The sequence below is a fragment of the Budorcas taxicolor genome, chromosome 5, assembly GCF_023091745.1.
Source record: "Budorcas taxicolor isolate Tak-1 chromosome 5, Takin1.1, whole genome shotgun sequence".
NCBI classification, from domain to species: domain Eukaryota; kingdom Metazoa; phylum Chordata; class Mammalia; order Artiodactyla; family Bovidae; genus Budorcas; species Budorcas taxicolor.
The window spans coordinates 119,161,975-119,182,628 of NC_068914.1; the positions used below are offsets into that span (position 1 = coordinate 119,161,975).

The following is a 20,654-nucleotide window of genomic DNA, read 5'->3' on the forward strand; positions in this document are numbered from 1 at the left end:
TAAAGGAAATCAGTCTTGAACATTCATTGGAAGGACTGATGCTGAAGCTGAAACTCCAATACTTTGGCCACCTGATGTGAAGAACTGACTCCTTGGAGAAAACCCTGATGCTGGAAAAGATTGAAGGCAGGAGGAGAAGGGGACAACAGAGGATGAGATGATTGGATGGCATCACCGACTCGATGGACATGAGTTTAAGCAAGCTCCAGGAGTTGTTAAAGGACAGGGAAGCCTGGTGTGCTGCAGTCCATGGGGTCACATAAAGTCGGACATAAGTGAGTGACTGAACTGCTCTGAACTGAAAGATAAAATCTAGTTTTTCTCACACAAGAACAGTGTCTTGCAGAAATTAGGTACCTAATATTAGAAAGCTGAGCTGAACTCAATGTTTTACACAGTCAGGTACCCAGTAAATATTAAATCAAGCCGAATTCACCTCCCTCTACTACGTCCAATCCTACCTTAAAGATGTCACTCCTTTTTGTGGAAGAAGGGGCCTGCCCCCTTTTTTTGCCAAAGATGTACTTTTGATTTTTCCAGAGGATGATGGTCACTGTGGTAGACAGTTATTGTGGTGAGTCCCCAGTGAACTGTTTCTGCTGATAGGAATGCTCTTATTTAGCCACCTCCCACTAGAAGTTTAACTTGACCGTATTTGTCTCTGACCACAGGGACATTAACAAGCTGGTATTAAGACATGATAAGTTCTAACACGTTGAGTCTTGTCTCCTTGAGAGACTCCTTCTTGGAACACAGTCACCATGCCAGGAAGAAGCCCAAGCTGCCACAAGGAGAGGCGGAGCTCCAACAAACAAAAAGTAATGCCCAACTGGCCTCCAGCTGAGACACAGGGTATGTGAGAGAAGCAGCCATTTTCACAGCAGATGCCCCATGGAGCAGAAACGAGCCATACCTTCTAACCCTGCTCAAACTGCACAATCTAAGTAAATAAATGATTGTGGTCATTTTAAGCTCCTAGGTTTGGGGTTGGTTTAGTGCAAATCAGTGATCTGGGCGTTGGAGAGTGCTATGTCTTGGAGACACCAGGTTATAAGCCTTGGGATCAGATGGCAAGCATGACTGTCTAACCTGGAACCCCTTCTCTGGGGATTCTTCCTTGGTGCCCCAATTCCGAGGTCCCTCCTCTCTTGTTACCAGGGGCCTTTATTGGTTCAAGATAAGTTTGACTTAACAGTGAGAAGATGCCCAGGTGCACATTATGAGAAGTCCAGAGGGAGCGGGCAGTGGGTGTGGGGGGGGGTGGGGGTGGGGGGAACATCTGGCCAGGAGGATGGAGTTCGGTGAGGTCATGGGGGACCAGATTGTGCTGCAGTGTCCGCCGTTCCTTTAGTCATAGGGTATCTGCCAAGAGCTGCCTGCTCTGCACGTTTCTCTCACCACAAGAGGAGCAAGGAAGGCTCCTAAGCTTTCCAAGTAGAGGAAAGAATTTCCCAGAATGCTCCACACACCTACACCTTTTCTTGCATCTCATTGGCCCAAGTTGAATCACATGCCCCTTTAGAACCAATCACTTTGTGTGTAGAAGGACGGGTTAGAATTCCTGAAGACCAATCAAAATTACCCCTGGATTGGAGGAGGCAGGGCCAGTTCCTCTGAAGTCCCTTGGATCTTGGGGAAGGAACAGATGTCTGGAAATAATTGGGGTTGTGCTAGGGAGACGGTGCAGTAAGATCTAGCAGTGGTCCCCTATAGGAGCCCTTCGCCCTGGGCGAGGCACCCCGTGGGCTTGAGCAGAGTTCCACTCTGCTCTCACATCCTTTCCTGGAATTATGAGGGAAACGTGTGTGGTGTGTGGTGTGTGTGTGTGTGCTGTGTGTGTGTGTGTGTGTGTGTGTGGTGTGTGTGGTGTGTGTGTGTGTGTGGTGTGTGTGTGTGTGTGTGTGGTGTGTGTGGTGTGTGTGTGGTGTGTGTGTGTGTGTGTGGTGTGTGTGTGGTATGTGTGTGTGTGTGGTGTGTGTGTGGTGTGTGTGTGGTATGTGTGTGTGTGTGGTGTGTGTGTGGTGTGTGTGGTGTGTGTGTGTGGTGTGTGTGGTGTGTGTGTGTGTGGGGTGTGTGTGTGGTGTGTGTGTGGTGTGTGGTGTGTGTGTGTGTGTGTGTGGTGTGTGTGTGGGGGGTGTGTGTGTGTGTGGTGTGTGTGTGTGTGTGTCCCCAGGAGGAAAGGCTGGGGTTGAGTGAGGAGGGGACGGTAGTTTGGACTGTTAGGGCTTCTGTCCTTTCTCAGTAGGCTTCTCCAGCGCTACACATTGCCCTCTCCCCCAACGTGAAGAGAGGAGCCAAGCAGAGACAAAGGTTCAGATGTGTGCCTTTCTTTATTAGCACTTTCTCTGAGCGGAGGGCACCTCTCCTGGGTTGTATCTACTTTGAGTTCTTGTTTTTGCTCTTTTCTTTCTCATCCAGTGCTTTCTGCAAGTTCATGTTCATTGCATTTTTCTGGTGCCACCGTCCTGCAGAGAGGAGAGAAGGAGCCACCACAAATCACCAAGAGGATCTCTGGAGTGTGCGGGTCCCAGTGGCAACCTTATGTCTTCCGGGCCCACCCCAGGGCTCTGGCCGCTGCTGTGGATTCTCTCAGGACCTTAGGCCAACACAGCCTACCCAGGGAGTTCCCTCCTCCGCCACCCTCAGCTCCCCACCTACCCAGATCATCCGTCTTCCTGCCATGCCAGTGCTCCAAGTCCCTCACCGATCTCTCAATCACCTCGGGGGTGTAGGAAGCCTTCATGAGGCTCTTCGTCTCCTGTGGGGCCCCTGTAGAACCCCACGAAGAAAAGAAGCCCCAAGTCAGCAGAGGTCAAGTACTCCAGGGTTCATCTCTGGGTGTCAGTTTCCCCTGTGGATCATGGGTTGTGGAAGGGCAGGGGATAGGAAGGGTTAGGCAGAGGAAGGCTGGCCTGGACTCAAACCCAATGTCCATCATTTATGGACAGTATGGCCTCAGATAAGATTTTAATCTCTCAGAGCTTTGACCTCTTGATCTGTTCAAAAGAATACAATTTTCTCACAATACTGGGAAGATTACATTCCTTGGAGCAGCTGGCATGTGGCAGTTGGTACTTATATTTTCATTTAGGTCTGTGTGTTAAGTTAAAACACACACAAGGAAATAGTTACCATGATAAAAAGTCAGAAAAATCATCAGAGGACCAAATTCCAAAAGACACAAGGATTTGAATGATCAGTTACAGAGTATAAAATTATTGTCATTCAGTGTGTGAAGTTGTGAAAAAGAGAATAAAAACATAAGCAAAGAATAAAAAACTACCCATAAAGAACAGACAGGTTAGTAAAAGAAGCAAATGGAATTTCAGAAATGAAATATATTAGTTGAAAGGCAATGGGTTCAATCCCTAGGTCAGGAAGATCCCCTGAAGGAGGGCATGGCAACCCACTCCAGTATTATTGCCTGAAGAATCCCATGGACAGAGGAGCCTTGTGGGCTACAGTCCATAGGGTCTCAAAGAGTCAGACACAGCTGACGAGACTGAGCATGCACACACAATGGATGGAATATAAAATAAAAAGAAAGGTGATGGATGGTAAGAGGCCTGGGATTTGCTTCAGAATGATCTGGGGTGGGAATGAATGGGTGGGTGAGGAAAATGATGAAACAAGATTAGTTGTGTATTGATAATTATTGAAGCTGGATGGTAAGTGCAGTATCTGCTTATTAAATTCTTCTCTCTACTTTTCTTTAAGTTTGAAAATTGACATCATAACTTTTAAAAACAAATTCAACAGACAGGTAAAAGAACTAATTAGATACAGATGAGAAAAAAAGGTAAATCAGTAGATACTAGCTAAAGAAATTAAGTAGAATGCAGCATAGAGGGGGGAAATAAAGATGTGGAAAATAAAAAATTGTTAAATGAAGATTAAATGAGAGGGCCTAACGTATGTCTAATTGTAGTTCTAAAGGAGAGAGTGGAGAAAACAGGGAAAGACAATATTTGGAAAGATAGTGGCTGGATTTTTTTCAGAATTGATGAAATATATGAATCCTTAGATTCAAGAATCACAATTTCCCAGTCGGTTTAAGTAAAAAGAATTCCTTACCTAGGTACAATCAAGTAAAATTTGGAATACCAGAGACAATGAAATCTTAGAAATAGCCACAGAGAAAAGACAGATTACTTACAGAGAATAATAATGAGTATAATTAACCATCCAAGTGAAAAGGAAATAAATTAGCATTATCAAAGTGCTGACAAAAAGAAATCAACAATCTAGAACTGTTTACAATAACTCTTCCAAGAATAGGATGAAATAAAAATCTTTGTGAGCGTAAAATTTACCAACAACAGGGATTTCCTGGGCAGTCCAGTGGTTAAGACTCTGTGCTGCCAATGCAGGGGACACAGGTTTGATCCCTGCTTGGGGAACTGAGATCCCATAGGCCACACAGCTTAGCAAAAAAAATACCAACAACAGAATCTCACCCCAAATATCTTCTAAACAACATAATTCAGAAAGAAAAAATAATCCCAGAAGGAAGATCTGAGGTAAAAGAAGGGATGGTAGGCAAAGATATTGAAAACCCTGAATAAATCTAAATACACATCAATTATAACAACAGTACAATGTTGAATATATGGAGCAAAATGATGACTGTGACAGGTAAGTATTTTTGACGATGTATCAGGTGCTAAGCACAGACTGTTTCATTCAAAGCTTTACAGAACTTCCTCACTGAATTTTCCCAACAACCCTAAGAAGTGTAGTTATTACCCCCATTTTGCTGTTGAAGTCACTGAAGCACAGAAAGTTTAAGTCACTTGTCTAAAGTCACGCAGCTGGTAAGTGAAAGATGGAGGACTCAAACTCGGACCCTGTGGCTCCAGAATCCACAGCTTAAACTACTTTGCTTATGTAGAGTAAAAAACCTGTAAAATAATCACGCATTAGCTGATATTGGAGGGGTGGCAAGAATAAAGGTGAAGCATTTTAACACCTTTATATTGTTCAGAAAAGCTGAAATACCTTGATTAACTTTAGAATTTGCTAACTATGCATGTAAAAATATCAAAGATAGGGAATTCACTGGAGGTCCAGTGGTTAGGACTGAGCTTCCACAATAGGGGAACTAAGATCCTGCAAGCCACACAGTTTGGCCAGAAAGAAAAAAAGTCAAGGATAACCACTGAGACAATAGGAAGAATAAGGACAAAAATTAGATTGGGGGAAGAAAGAAAGCTCACTCAAATCCAATACAAGAGAAGGAGAAAAAAAGCAGCATAGAAAAATTAGGTCAAACAGAAAGTACAAAATAAGATCATAAAAATAAATCCAAATCTATCAATAATTAAAAGAAATGTAAATGGAGTAGACAAGCTGTTTAAAAAACAGATGATCAGGCTATAGATGTTTTAAGATATATTATTTAAAGCACATTTAAAGCAAAAAGACACAAAGAGAAGATAAAAATGGAAATACAGAAAAGGATTAATTATCACAAAATCACAAAGCAATCTAGTCACACTACATTAATATTGGATAAAATAGACTGTAAAGCAAAAGCACTATAAGAAATAAAAGTAACTGCAGTTCATTCCAGTGACATAATAATTCTAAACTAGCTGCACTGGAATAATCCCAAAATTGGTAAAGCAAAACTGACAGAACTGCAAAGAGCAATTGACAAGGCTGCTCTCACAGGGAAAGACTTGAAGGTACATCTTTTAGTAATTAATAGATTAAACAAAAAAATATTAACAAGGAATTTGAAGATTTCTATGGAGATAATTAGCAAGCCTGCTTTATTGAACAAATACAGAATCCTGAATTCAAATTATTTTCAAATATATATTGATTATCTATAAAAATTGACCATCTGCTGGGTTATAAAGCTCCACATTTGAAAGGACTGTAATCATTACAGGTCGTGTTCTCCAACGGTGATGCTATTGAGAAAGAAATCCACTTTTTAAAAAGTGATTTTTATGGTGTTTGGTATTTATCGATTTAAATGCTTACGGAACGCAATGTTACATCAGAGACTTGGACTGAAGCCCAAGGCTAGTAGAGATCAGATAACAGACTGAGCTGTGAAATAACTCCTGGGGTCACTTGGGGAGCTTGACACATTGCCCAAAAGTTTGGGGTGCACCAAGGCTTGGAACAAGAGGCATTGGCCCCAGATAAGAATGCACCAGGCATGATCCCTCAAGTGCAAGGATGTACATGCATGTGTTTCTGTGAACCAGATGTGAGCTAGTGGAGAGAGGACCAGCCTGGAGCCATTTTCAATCCTGCCTCTGATCTGGTCCTCCTCACTGGTCCCCCTGCTTCTAAGTCCTGCCCCTCTGGGTTTTGTCCTGTAACACTACAGCCAGATGGATCCTTGGAAACAGAAGTCACTCCTTAGTACAAAATCCTACAGTGGTTCCCAGTAAAAGGGCCAGAAAGAGCCTATGTCCTTAGCATGGCCCCTGTGCCTGACTGCTTTTCCCTTGCAATCCACAGGCCAAGCCCCACTCCTTCCGGTCTGTACTCAAATGTCTCCTGCCCAGGAGGTCTGACACTATAGAGAAAAGCAAAGGGATTGTTAACAAGAGTCAAACAGGGACTTCCCTGCCGGTCAAGTGATTAGGACTTAGCACTTTCACAGCCATGAGCCAAAAACAACAAAAAAAAACGGGTCAAACAAAAGTGAAATGAGGCAGCTGGGAGAAATACAGGAGAGGCTTCCAAGGTCCCTGTAAAACCACCCACTGACCCAGGAGGTGGCACACAACTAGTTATTATTATTCTTTATACTCTACACAAAGACTTTATACACTTTTCTACAAGACAGCCTTTACAATTAAAAAAAATAATGCATCTGTTGTTTAATCGCAAAGTCGTGTCCAACTGTTTGGTGATCCACGTGGACTATAGCCTCCTCTGTCCTTGGGATTTCCCAGGCAAGGAGTGGGTAGCCATCCCCTTCTCCAAGGGATCTTCCTAACCCAGAGATTGAACCCTCAACTCCAGTGTTGGCAGGTGGATTCTTTACCCCGAACCACCCAGGAAGCCTGATAATGCATCTATACTAATTTAAATGCAGGTATACAAGTTTGGTTTACTATTTAAAAATCAGTTACTATAATTTACGACATCAACAGATCAAAGGGAAAAATCACATGACCATCTAAGTAATAGCTGTATGACTTCCCTGGTGGTCCAGAGGTTAAGACTCTGTGCTCCCACTGTGGGGGTCATGGGTTCCAACCCTGGGCAGGGAACTAAGATGTTGTGAGGCACAGCCAAAAATAGAAAAACCTTATGGGGCTTCCCTGGTGGTCCAGTGGTTAGGACTCCACCCTGCCGCGGGTCTGGGTGGGGAACTCATCCATGCAAGCCAAGCAGTACAGTCAAAAAAAACTAAACAAAAACAGCTGTAGAAATAGTTAATACAACTCAACACTCATGCACGACTTTTAAAAAAATTAAAGTGCTAGCTAACTAGGAATAAATGGAACCTTCAATCTGATAAAGGGTACCTTCAAATTCCTTTTAAAATATTGGATTTAATAGTAAAACGCTAGACTCAAGAAGCAGAGAAAGATACCTGCTTATTTGCACCATTGTCCCAGATAAGCCAGCTGGGACAGATGGTACAAAGATGGAATAGAGCCTCATGGGTAATAATATGAATTCTGGTCCCAGGCTGCCAGAGTTTAACCCCAACTCTGACTATTCCTAGCTGTGTGGCCTTAAGCAAGTTATTTAAGCAAGTAGCCTTAAGCAAGTTATTTTTTCTATCTTAAAAAGGTGGCAGGGGCAGATTATAGCAATACTGCCTAAGGTTCTTATGAAAATTAAAATGTATATAAAGTACTTAGAGCAGTGCCTGGCTCATGTTACATGCTACACATAAATAGAGCCATTGTTACTATTAAAAATAAGAAGTCCCAAAGAATCTACAAACAAATTATTGGAATTAATAGGTGAATTGAGTAAGCTCTCTGGATGTAAGATTAATATACAAAAATTAAAATTGCCTCTGTGTATATAAGCAGCAAAGTTAGAAAAAAAATCACATTTTAAAAAATATACTATTTGCAATAAGCAGCAAAAAGTAGATAAATAAAAGATTTTTCAAAGTAAGTCTAACAAAAAGTTGTATAATCTTTGCAGAAAAAAAATTGTAAAGTGTTATTGACAAATTTTGAAGGTAGATTTAAGTTAATGGGGTTGTAGACCATACTCATGGATTGGAAAATTCATTGTCATAAAACTGAAAACTGCCCCTAAATTGAGCTATAGATTCAATGTATCAATACTTTCAATCAAAATGCCAACAGGATTTTTCATGGATATTGACAAGCTGATTTAGAATTTATATGAAGAGCAAAGAGCCTAGAATAAACTATGACGTTAGCTGTTCCTGCTGGTGGTGGTGAAGGGGTGGGGATTGAAGACAGCCCAACCAGATATCAGGCCACTTATAATACCCTAATAATTAAAAGTGCAATATTAGACCAGTGGACAGAATAGAGAGCCTGGAAACTGATCCATGCGCATAAGAAAACTTGATGGAGACCAGTGGTACCGCTGCAGGTCACTGGGGGGAAAAGATGAGATAATTCAGTAAAAGGTACTGAGAAAATTGGTAATTCACACCAAGGAGAAATTAACAATGAATACTTACTTCACACTGAAAACAGAAATCAACTCCACATGGATTAAAGACTTAGGTGTGAAAACCAAAACTGAATATTTTAGTAGACTATATAAAAGATTACCTTTATGACTCAGCATGGCATAGGATTTCTTCAAGCCAGTCCTCCTGGACCCTTCTCTATCTCAGTAAATGACAATCTCACCCTTTAAGTTGTTCAGGTCAAAGACCATGACATCAACCTTTATTCCCTCTCATGCATCCCAGATCCATTGGTTAGTATGTTGTGTTTACCCTGCCTTACACAAATAGCCTTTGTGCCCTGCAGATCACCTTCACCATTACCTCCTTGTGCCACCATATTGCACAATGTGTGTGCGTGCTCAGTTGTGTCCGACTCTTTGTGACCCCATGGACTGAAGCCCATCAGGTTCCTCTGTCCAAGGGATTTGCCAGGCAAGAATACTGGAGTGGGTTGCCATTTCCTCCTCCCGGGGATCTTCCCACCCCAGATGTCAAACCGGCATCTCCTACATCTCCTTCGTTGGGAGGCAGGTTCTTTACCACTTGAGCCACCTGGGAAGCCCATTCTTGCACAATGGTACCCATCAGAGTCATAAAATGCAGCAGCCCTGCTCTCTAGACCAAGCCCCCATCATTTACCCCACCTGGATTTTTGCAGGCACCTCCTCACTGGTCTCCCTGTTTCTATCCCAGCTCCCTGTGTTCTCAACACAGCAACTGGAATGATCCTTTAATCAAAGTCAATGCCATTCTCTGCTTTAGACCCTCCCTTGGTTCCTCACCTCACTAAGAGAAAAGACCTTCCTGCGGCCTTCCCCACCTTGTCTCCCACTCTTGTCCCCACCTTCCCTCCCACTCTTGTCCAGCCACAAGCACTTCCTCAGCCTGGAGCAGCAAATGCCAGGACCACCTTGGGCGGATGGAGGGGGATGGATGGGTGAGGCACACTGCCTGTCTGCTTTCTGCTGGGTGCAGAAAGCAATGCCCTAATTTGTAAGCCCTTGCCAGTTTCTGGAGTTGACCCTTGAACAATATGGGTTTGAAATGCACAGGTCCACCTATATGTGTATGTTTTTTTTTTTTTTCAATAAATTTAGTACCTGCATTTTCCTTCTATAGTTATTTGAAAACTAACTAGGTGTAGGGCAAGTTTGTGTTTGGTTATGGGTCACCATACATAGAATCAAAAGAACTAGGATTTGAGTCATGATTCTGTTTCAACTATCTCAGCGTCCTCCCTTGGGTGAGCCATTTATCAATTCCTTTGTTTGGGGGGCAGAGATAGTAGTACTTGGATTGTTGACTGTGTGCTGGGGGTACGGGTAGGGCAGTGATTGACACCCTGACTGCTCTGTGTTCAAAGGGCAATTGTAGGACTACGGCCAATTGTAAGATAGCTCATGGTATCAACAATTTGGTAAAATTTAACAATCAGCTCTTAGAAGCTGATGCAAGCTAGTTTGCACTGGCTCCATGGGTTTGCTCCCTTGACGCAATTATTTCTCAGGCTGGCTGAAGTGTGCGTGTGCATGCCAGTCGCTCAGTCATGTCCGACTCTTTGTGACCCCATGGACTGAAGTTGGCCAGGCTCCTCTGTCCATGGAATTTTCCAGACAAGAATACTGTAGTAGGTTGTCATTCATTCCCTTCTCCAAGGGCTCTTCCTGACCCAGCGTCTCCTGCATTGCAGGCAGATTCCTTACCATGTGACCACCAGCGAAGCCCTGGGTAAAGTATACACAGATGCTTTTTATATCATTCTTTTATCTGGTCCCATCACTTCATGGGAAATAGATGGGGAAACAGTGGAAACAGTGGCAGACTTTATTTTGGGGGGCTCCAAAATCACTGCAGATGGTGATTGCAGCCATGAAATTAAAAGACGCTTATTCCTTGGAAGGAAAGTTATGACCAACCTAGATAGCATATTCAAAAGCAGAGACATTACTTTGCCAACAAAGGTCCGTCTAGTCGAGGCTATGGTTTTTCCATTAGTTATGTATGGATGTGAGAGTTGGACTGTGAAGAAAGCTGAGCACCGAAGAATTGATGCTTTTGAACTGTAGTGTTGGAGAAGACTCTTGAGAGTCCCTTGGACTGCAAGGAGATCCAACCAGTCCATTCTGAAGGAGATCAGCCCTGGGATTTCTTTGGAAGGAATGATGCTAAAGCTGAAACTCCAGTACTTTGGCCACCTCATGCGAAGAGTTGACTCATTGAAAAAGACTCTGATGCTGGGAGGGATTGGGGACAGGAGAAGGGGACGACAGAGGATGAGATGGCTGGATGGCATCACCGACTCGATGGAGGTGAGTTTGAGTGAACTCCAGGAGATGGTGATGGACAGGGAGGCCTGGTGTTCTACAATTCATGGGGTCGCAAAGAGTCAGACACGACTGAGCGACTGAACTGAACTGAACTGAGAGAGACTTCCCTGGTGGCTCAGACGGTAAAGAGTCTGCCTACAATGCAGGAGACCTGGATTCGATCTCTGGGTCAGGAAGATCTTCTGGAGAAGGAAACAGCAACCCACTCCAGTATTCTTGCTTGGAAAATCCCATGGACAGAGGAGCCTGGTAGGCTACAGTCCATGGGGTCGCAAAGAGTCGGATACGACTGAGTGACTTCACTTCACTTCAAACATCACCATATAAAGACATACATAAAATTATTGAGTGATAATTGTAATGGAAGGCCAACTCCCAAGACTCAGAAAGGGACAAACTGAGGCTGTATTCTCTCTTCTCTCCCCAAGCACTACTTCTTCTTCAAGCTCAAAGGAAAACTTAGAAAGTTTTCCAGTGGTTGTCTGGTTCCTTGGGTGATGAGGATCTGAGCCAGGTAGGAGGTTTGCCAGGCCCTGAGGACACTGAGAAGGCACAGAATAAGGAGGGAGGGAAGAAAGGGGCCAGAAAGACTTGATATTTTGCAGTGAGGCCAAACTTGAATGTGGGGACAGAGAGAAGCTGCCCCTTGCTCACCAAGGACCCCCATCCGAGCAATCAGTTAGACCCCTGGGAACAGGGTCATATTTTGGGAGGTGACCAAGTACTGGGAAAAGACTCTGGGGCTTTGCAAGTGGAAGGAAAACCTGGATTTGAGTTTCAGATCCACCTTGTATGACCAAGAAGCCCTGGGGAAATTGTTTCCCATCAGCCTGTGAGATGGAGCTAGGGGTACTTCTCTGACAAATAGGACCTCAGAGGCCCACAGAACTTACTGCAGATGTCTTGGCCTCTGACCCATACTTTGCCCCAGAGGTGCCCCTGCTGGGCTCTGGGAAAGAAAAATACTGGCCTGTCAGATAGTAAGCTAATTCCTCATAAAATCCTGTCATGTTATAAGCCCCATTGTACCAAGAAAGTACATAAAGAAGGACCGTAAAGAAGGCTGAGTGATGAAGAATTGATGCTTTCAAATTGTGGTGCTGGAGAAGACTCTTGAGTCTCTTGAACTGCAAGATCGTCAAATCAGTCAATTCTAAAGGAAATCAACCCTGAATAGTCATTGGCAAGATCATTGCTGAAGCTGAATCTTCAATACTTTGGCCACCTAATGGAAAGAACCAATTCATTGGAAAAGACTGTGATTCTGGGAAAGGTTGAAGGCAAAAGGATAAGGGGGAGGCAGAGGATGAGATGAGTAGATAGCATCACTGATGCAATGGATATGAATTTGAACAAACTCTGAGAGACAGTGGAGGACAGAGGAGCTTGGCATGCTGCAGTCCATGGGGTCGCAAAGAGATGAACATGACTCAGCAACTAAATAACAACAACCAAGAAAGTTGGCTGAGGCTCAGAGAGGTTAAGGACCCTGCCTGAGGCCATACCCATTGGCTAAGCTGAGCTTTGAACCCAGGAAGTCTGATACTGTCACTGTAATCAAAGCAGGCCAGACCAGAGATCCACTGGCCTCCTCTTGGCAGATTAGGACACCAGAGGTACAGGGGGGAGGTAGGGCTGACTGTCAACTGGGAGGGACCATCTGCTCCGTGAGGACAGACTTGCCAGGGGACTGGACATTCCCAGCACTTGGCACAAGGCCTGGCATACAGGTGGCCCTTGGTGGCTGTCAAATGAGTGTCCCTGGGGATGTATCCTGGGGTCTTAGATTCCTTTGGGGATCCAGGTCCTTTCTGGCCCAATAACTTGAAGGCTGTGGGTTTTCATAGCCCATACCCTTGTCTTTTGGCCTGACCTTGAAACAAGTTTGAACGCATGTTGTAGCCCAGATCATAGTAGTCTGAAAAGATGGAGGTAATTTCCGTGGGGCTCTGGATCCTGCTGGGCCATGAGCTTGCCCTCTTCTGGCCCTCCAAGGCTTCCCCGATGGCCTTTCGAGCCTAAGTAGGAAGGGAAGGAGGGAGAGAGAAGACAAAAGGAAGGGAAGCAAAGTGAATCCCACATCTCCCCTCTAATTTCTCCTCCCTTGGAGCCTGCCCTCACCACTCCTCCCCACCCTAAGCCTGCAGCCTTCAACCAACTCCCAGTCCTGGGAGCTGGCATAGCTGAACGCCCTCATCCTCCCATACCACCTCAGCTTTCACATGGGCCTCAGGCATCAAGGAAGAAAATGATCATGAAAACTTCTCCCCACACTGAACGTGTGAATGTGTCAGTTGCTCAGTCTTGTCCAACTCTTTGCAATCGCATGGACTATAGCCCACCAGGCTCCTCTGTCCATGGGATTTTCCAGGCAAGAATACTGGAGTGGGTTGCCATTCCCTTCTCCAAGGGATCTTTCTGACCCAGGAATTAAACCCAGGTCTCCTGCATTGCAAGAGGATTCTTTACCGTGTGAGCTACCAGGGAAGCCCTATGGAACAGCACCAGGGGACATGTTTATAAGGTGGTATTATTTCCACAATTCATAAAGAAGGAAACTGGGCCTCAGGGCAGGACTCAATCCAGCATACAGCTAGAGAAGGAAGCCCTGGTTGGCCTCCTACAATGGTAGGAGTGGTTGAGCCCAGGCCTAGGAGCCAGGAACCTGGTTTGGGTCCCAACTCTGCCATATACCAGCTGCTAATTTGGGCAAGTCTCTGCTCCCCTCTGGGCCTCAGTTCCCCTACTCTTAAAATGAGGGTGGAGGTAGAACTGGGTGGTCTTTGAAATAACTTCCAGTTCTAATATTTGCTGGCCTGATGACACTTGTGATCTGGGTCACAGCTGGATTTAAACCAAAACAAAACACAGATCTCTTAATTTAAGCCCAAGACAATGATGGCCAGAGAGAGAAATGGCACGTTCCCTAAGCTAAGAAGGGCAGAGAGAGATAATGACCATACTGCCAACCTCAAGTTGGGGCAAGATCCTCCAAGTGGAGTCGGGAGTTTAGGATTTTGACCTCCCAGACTAACAGGTGCAAGGGTCACCCCACCTTAAGATGATAAAGTAGAAAGGGACCCACCCATAGCCTTTCTGACCCTGGCTCTTCTACTTGTTCTGTGTGACCCCAGGCAGATCATTTCACCTCTCTGAGCTCCAGATTTATCATTTGTTAAAAAAAAATGGTGAAGGACAGGGGAGCCTGGTGTGCTGCAGTCCATGGGGTTGAAAAGAGTTGGACATGACTTAGCCACTGAACAACAGCAAAAAAAAGAAATAATGACTAGCGCTGGGCCTGCTGTACAATGTATCCATTATGAGGGCTGAGACGGTGACTGAAAATATGTCTCAAAATGCCTCAAAATATCTCTGTTTGACCAGAAGTGGCAGGTAGGCAGGTAAGTTTTCTCTCAACTTTCAGTTGATCAGCACTGAGTTCCTGCAATGATGTATCAAGTGGGGGGAAAAGGGCCAGCATCGATTGGTGACGTCTGCTGTGAATTCAGGCTCTGTTATTTGCCAGCCTGATCTAGTCAGCCTCACTTGACGGATGTAGAGACTGGGTTCAGAGAGAAGAAGTAGCTATACAAAGTCTCCCAGGATTCAGGGGCAAAGCCAGGATTCAAACCTAAATCTTCTGATTCCCAGTCAATCCTGTCCCCTTGAGGAGACTTAAATTAAAAGCATCTAATTCTAACATAAATCTTGTAAGTGCAAAATCATTATAGACCAGGGCTCCAGAATCTGCCAGACAGTTTGGATCCCATTTAACTTGAGTTAATTTACTTAAGCCTGCTAAAGCTTGGGCTTCTAATCTGTAAAATGAGGATTATTATAGTACCTCCCTCACTGGGAAAATTGAACAGTTAGATGTGAATACTAAACAGTGCACAGTGCCTAGCCCATAGCAAGTGGGCAGTAAACACTACTCATTGATGATATTATTACTGGGACTCTGTACTCAAGAGCAACTTCCTTAGGGGTCCTCATTGCCCATCTCCATGCTTGACCCTCCTTCCACCCTTAGCTTCCTGTGCCCCGTTCTGACACCTGCTCTTCAGAGACCAGCTGGTCCACCACGTTGCTCCCAAACTTGTGACGAATGTTGTTGGGAATGCTGCTGCCGCTCTGGCCCTGGGCCCCAGAGTCGGGGTCTTCCTTCAGCACCTGGCATGGCTGAGCCCCTTCTCGTAAGGAAGCCCTGCTCTCCCTCGAGGAGGGTCTGAAGCTCCCCTTCTTCAGGGATTCCGGGTCTGAGTCCCTCCAGGGGGATCGCCGGCTGACAGCTGAAGGGGGTGGAGGCGGGATCTCCTCCAGGGAGGCCCGCTGTAGGGAGCTGCCTCGGGGGCTGTCTCCTCGGTACAGGGATGGCTTTGGGGAGACTGGGGCCTGGTACTTGAGCTTGGAGGTATCCAAAGGGCTATGGGCAGCTCTCCAGGGGTCCGTGTCCTGCTGGCCTTCCTTCTTGTTGTTTGGATGGGCCCTGGTCAGAGTGGTTGTACCTGAAAAGGGAAGAAACAGGGAAGGAAGGAGAGGAGACAGACATGCAGAAAGTGGAGGGTAGGAAAACAATGATGGGGGTGGGGAAGGGGAACAGACAGACAACCCAGAGCAGAAAAAAAAGGATGGTATGGGGTGTTGGGGGGGTGGTAGGATGGAAAGAAGTCATGGGAGATGGAAGCATGGGTGAGAAATCAGGAGAGAGACCAAGAGAGAGGGTAGTAGCCTGAAAAATGTCCCACTGGACAAGGCAGCCCTCACTGTTTTTGACCACAGGGGCTGCAGCCCCAGCCTGACCAGCCTTGAGGCTAGCTGTGTGACCTTCAGGAAAGGAGGTGACCTCTCCGTGCTTTAGTGAACTGACTCCATTTGGTTAGTTCCCTTCTGCACCTTGAACCCCCTCCATCCACCACCCCTGACCCCCGACCCCCAACAATCCAGTGAGCGACTGTGAAAGCTGACAGAGGGCATCTTTCGGCTTGGCCAAGTCACACAGCTAGAAAGTACTGGAGCTGGGTTGGCCGGCTTTTGTCCCCAGTTAGAGCTGCTCCCCAACCTCACTTCTCTCCTCTGCTCTCCAGCTCATGGAGTAGTGTCATCCCAGCCACTTCCGTGCTCTCATACCCCATCTTTCCCCTTCCCTGTCCCCATCCCCACTTGCCCTGACTTCCAGTTTCCGGGAATCTCCTGCCCCAAGCCCGCAGTTCTCCTCATTCTCTTCCCTGATCCCTGGGACTCCAGCCAAACTGCCACTCCTTCCCCACCACACCTCATGATGTCCGACCTCCCAGCCTTTGCTCACACTGGTTCTGCTACCTGGAAGTCCAGCTCCTCCTTTCCCCTAAGTCAAAATCCTCCAGGTTCTTTCCAACTCAGCCCCACCAGGGAGTCCTCACTGACACCCACCTCAAGCTGGTGGAGCCAATGCCTCCCTACAACTCTGTTCCCAGCACGCTCCATGCATCTCTTTGGGTTTTCCCCTCTCACCATCCTTGTAAGCTTCAAACCCTGTTATTTTCTCTCCCTGATCAGGGAGGGGAGTCATGGTAGTGGGTCCACAGGTGAGTCGGTCCTGGGCCTCCCCTCAGCACCCATCAGAACCCTATGCATCAGAGATGCCAGTGGCACCCATCAGTGAGGGAGTGAATGAGTAGATGGCTGCAGGGGAGTCAGACCCAGGGTCACCCTGCAGCTCATCAATTCTGAAATATCCTTTCTTCTCATATTATCATCCTTGACATCCGGCTGCATCTGACAGTCAATGCCCTCTGGTCTAACCAGTGATGTTTTCTTTCCTAATGACCAGTAACAGTTCACCTTACAACCCCCTGCACTGTGACTTACAACACATTTTATATAGCATTTTACACGTGGTATATAATAGACACCTTCTTACTGGGCAAAATACAGAAGACAGGTCTGTCTCTGCCCCCTCCCCACATACAGCCACCCCCACAATCCTCAGTTTCAGGTGGTAGCTGTCCCTCCACAATGTTTTGGATGGATCCTCCAGTACTCCTGAAAGATACACAGCCCTGTGGGCTCAGGAGGAGTCCTGCCCTGAGCTGGGCTTCCATCTCCCCACAAGCACAAGGCAGGGCCATGGTTGATGAGGCCAGTGCTGAGTGCTCTTACTGCTGTCTGCATGCATTCTCTTGAGAAGGTTCACTGTCCCCATCCTGGAAGCCTCGTCCCCAGAGGCGCCCTTTTCTTGGCTGCCTGTTTGTTGGCCAGAACCACAAGACAGGAGGGAGGGAAGGCAGTCTGGTTTGGGGGAACAGGTTTCTCCTCTTTTGTGCAGACAACAAAGGGGCAAGAACAGGATACTCTGACTTCAGCTCCATGTGGGTAATGATCGTGGGGAGGAGAATAGTGAGGAGGAAGCGGGCAGGTCTCCAGGATCCATACTCCTGTTTCTCCCAGGCTGTGCTACTGCCTGCCTCCTCTCAACACAGTTTATCTTAATTGCCTGCTCACCCTCCACTTGCCCTGTAGGGTCAGGAGAGCTGCAATGGCTGGGAACATATCTCCTGCCCCGGCTCAGAAAGCCAGTGTGTGTGTGTGCTCAGTCCCTTCAGTCATGTCTGACCCCATGGACAGTAGCCCACCAGGCTCCTTTGTCCATGGGGTTCTCCAGGCAAGAATACTGGAGTGGATTGCTATGCCCTCCTCCAGGGGACCTTCCAGAGCCAGGGATTGAACTCGCATCTCCTGCGTCTCCTGCATTGCAGATGGATTCTTTATGCACAGAGTCACCTGGGAAGCCCAGCCAAATCAATGAATAAATAATTAAAAAAAAATATTGCAGGGAATTCCCTGGCACTCCAGTGGTTAGGACCCCACACTCTCACTGCCGAGGGTGCAGGTTCAGTCTCCGGTCGGGGAACTAAGACCCCGCAAGTTGTGTGCTGCAGCCAGAAAAAAAAGAATAATGCAGTGATTAAGGCAGGATCCTAGTTCCTCCTCAAGGAATGTCTCTGAGTTTTTCTCAAAAGAAGTAAGGTCTCCACCCTGGTGGAGGATGAAAGCTTCAGACTGGAGCACAAGATTCCTAGAACACCACTCTGTTATCTCACGACCAACCAATCAGAAGGAAGTCACACACCTTACAGCCTTCTCCCCAAAGCCTATAAAATCTTCTGCCTGGAAACCATTGAGGAGTTCAGGGGTTTTGAGCCAGAGCCACCCATTTTCCTTGCTTGGCCCTGTAAGGAACTTTTTCGGCTCTAAACTCTGATGTTTTAGTTTATATGGCTTCACTGTGCCATGGGCACATGAACTTGCGTTTGGTTACAAGAGGGGACACTAAGGTGGGGTCATAATCCCCAGACCAGGCAGATGGGAGGGGATCAGCAACCCTCTGTGCCCTTCCTCTTCTTTCTGTCTTCAGATAGAAGCCTCAAGGAAGTCGGGGCCACACAGCAGGTCTAGAGGCCAGAGCAAGACTAAGAGGGGGAGGGGTTGGTCCCTGCTGTCCTCAGGGGTCCCTCCAGAGGCCCTGCATGTGCACTCAGCATGTCCCTGCTTGCCCATCCTACCTGCTCGGTGGCCCAGCTCCATCGGCTCTTGCTGTGGAACAGGTAATTCCAAGCCTAGTCCTGCAGACAAAGAAACACACAGGGCCATCTCAAATGACAAGTCTCTGCAAACAAAGATGAATGGAGGGCTGAACAGGGAGGCCTGTGGCCATCTGCCCAGCCCCTGACCAGAGGGCTCCCAGTGCTGCCTCCAGGGCTCTCTGGCACCAAGGAGCCCCTCTGCTCCATCCACCCATCACCCCTGGCACTGGACCTGCTTCCTGGACCCTGGCAGGCTGGATCACCCCATCCCCAGTGCCTCTTTCTCAAGGAACCTGGGGGTCCTCTTCCTCCTTTGCAATCTTTTTCTTCTATTTCTTCCCCCATCTGTACCACCCAACCCTCTCTAGGGGCCCCCAGCAGGCCCCTAGCTGGGAGGGGCATTGCCCCAAGCCTCCCATCCTGGAGACTACTTGCCTTCTGCAAATAGGATTTTGTCTATTTTTACTAACTGGTCATTCAAAGAGAGGAACCAGCTTGGCCAACATGGAGGAGAGCCAAGAGCAGGAATTGACTCTGGGATAATCTCTGCCTTTCTTCCGAAGAACAGGCCTTTGGGTCAAATTTGAGGGCCAGCACTGGCATCTTCAAAAGCCTCTGCAGCTTTCAGGTTTATGTTCCTTTCTTCTAAGTGAATTTTTTCTTTATTCATATTCTCTTATTCTTTTGCATGTGTTTTTAAAGGATTTTGTGCAATTTGTAATATGAATAGGATAAAATGGTTTAGGATAAATGATGATTAATACCTAGATCTAAGTGGTAAGTATCTTAATAAGGAAAACATAGAAGCATCAAGTCAGAGCTGGAAAGGGTCTTTGAGATTAGTTAATCCAATCCCTTTATTTTACAGAAAAAGAAACTGAGACTCAGAGAGTGTGATTTGTCAGATCACCCAGCAAATTGGTCTCTGCCAATAAACTCAGAGAGGTTAAGAACCAGATGAATTGAATTCTCTTGAAAAATCACCCCCCCAAAAATACCCTATTAATTTTGACTTATTGTTTGGTGATTGTGCAGCTTCTGGTATGACTCTTAACGACCCTTAGCCCCCTGGTATTCATACACTGTGTTTCCCCTCAACCCTTGAGTCTGGGTTGAACTTAGTGACTTGCTTCCTTTAAAAAAAAAAAAAAAAAATTTCTTTTTTGGCTGTGTCGGGTCTCATTGCATCATGCGAAATCTTGCGTTGCAGCAAATGGACTCTAGCTGTGGCTCGTGTGCTTGGTTGCTCTAAGGCATGTGGTATCTTAGTTCCCCAACCAGGGATGGAAGTTATGTCCCCTGTACTGCAAGGCAGTTAACCACTGAACCACCAGGGAGGTCCTGGAAAGGATGCTTGTCATCAGAAGCTGGAGGGTGGGCTGAGGTGGACCGTGACTTCTCTCTTGTTCACAATCTCTCTGACTCTTCTTGGCTCTTCTTGTGCCGATGGAAGCAGCTTCTGTGTTGTGAGCTGCCTTCTGGACAAGCCCCCACGGCAAAGAACTGAGGGCCTGTGGCCACCAGCTCAAGAAGAAATGTGACTCTCAGTTCAACAATCTGAGGGACTGAGTCTTACCTTGGGCATGCTCACGGAAAGCGGTCCTTCACTAACTGTCCTTTGAGATGAGGCAGAAGCCCTGGCCAATACTTTGATCACCGTCTGTGAGAGATTCTGAGACAGATGGCCCTGCATTCCTGACCCACAGATACTATGAGGTGATAAATGTGGTCTGAAGTCACTCAGTTTGGGGATGATTTGTCATACAGAAGGAGATGACAAATGCAGCTCATATGTTAAGTATTCCCCCATCTAGGACTCTAGCCTCTTTTCACGAGGACTCACAACTGGAGAAACTGAGGCTCAGAAAAGAAATAGGACCTCTCGCAGGTGGTGCTGAAACCAAGCCCCACTTCTGTCTCCTTTGAGTTCTCTTTCTGCTCCTGTCCCTGTTCCCCATCCCCACCCCACCCCCTGCTCCCAATATGCCCACTGGAGCTCCCCATCAGCTCCAGGGACACCCCCAGTCCAGAGTGGCCTGGACTGGTTTGAACAGAAGTATAGGCTCGCTGCCAGTTTCTGACCTGGAGAGAAAGATCCCAAGAGACGTTGGTCAAGGAGGG

At 46.5% G+C, this 20,654-nt stretch overlaps 1 protein-coding gene across 1 annotated transcript; it reads right to left on the bottom strand.

Moving 5' to 3' along the window:
- Positions 1–2,376: 2,376 nt before the first annotated feature.
- On the bottom strand, positions 2,377–18,534 carry TEX33 (testis expressed 33). Its single transcript, XM_052641335.1, has 5 exons — positions 18,513–18,534; positions 15,025–15,476; positions 12,845–12,989; positions 2,659–2,769; positions 2,377–2,465 (listed from the first exon to the last, which is right to left on the bottom strand). The coding sequence occupies exons 1-5, from the start codon at positions 18,532–18,534 to the stop codon at positions 2,377–2,379; spliced, it is 819 nt and encodes a 272-aa protein (XP_052497295.1).
- Positions 18,535–20,654: the final 2,120 nt, after the last annotated feature.

What these genes read in the sequence shown, in the direction of transcription:
- TEX33 (XM_052641335.1), bottom strand. Translation starts at nt 18,534, where the DNA reads ATGGAGCTGGGCCACCGAGCAG. An exon ending in GCGTTCAAACTTGTTTCAAG is followed by an intron (nt 2,770 to 12,844) that starts GTCAGGCCAAAA and finishes GGGGTTCTACAG; the next exon opens with GGGCCCCACAGGAGACGAAG. An exon ending in CAGGAAGACGGATGATCTGG is followed by an intron (nt 2,466 to 2,658) that starts GTAGGTGGGGAG and finishes TCCTCTCTGCAG; the next exon opens with GACGGTGGCACCAGAAAAAT.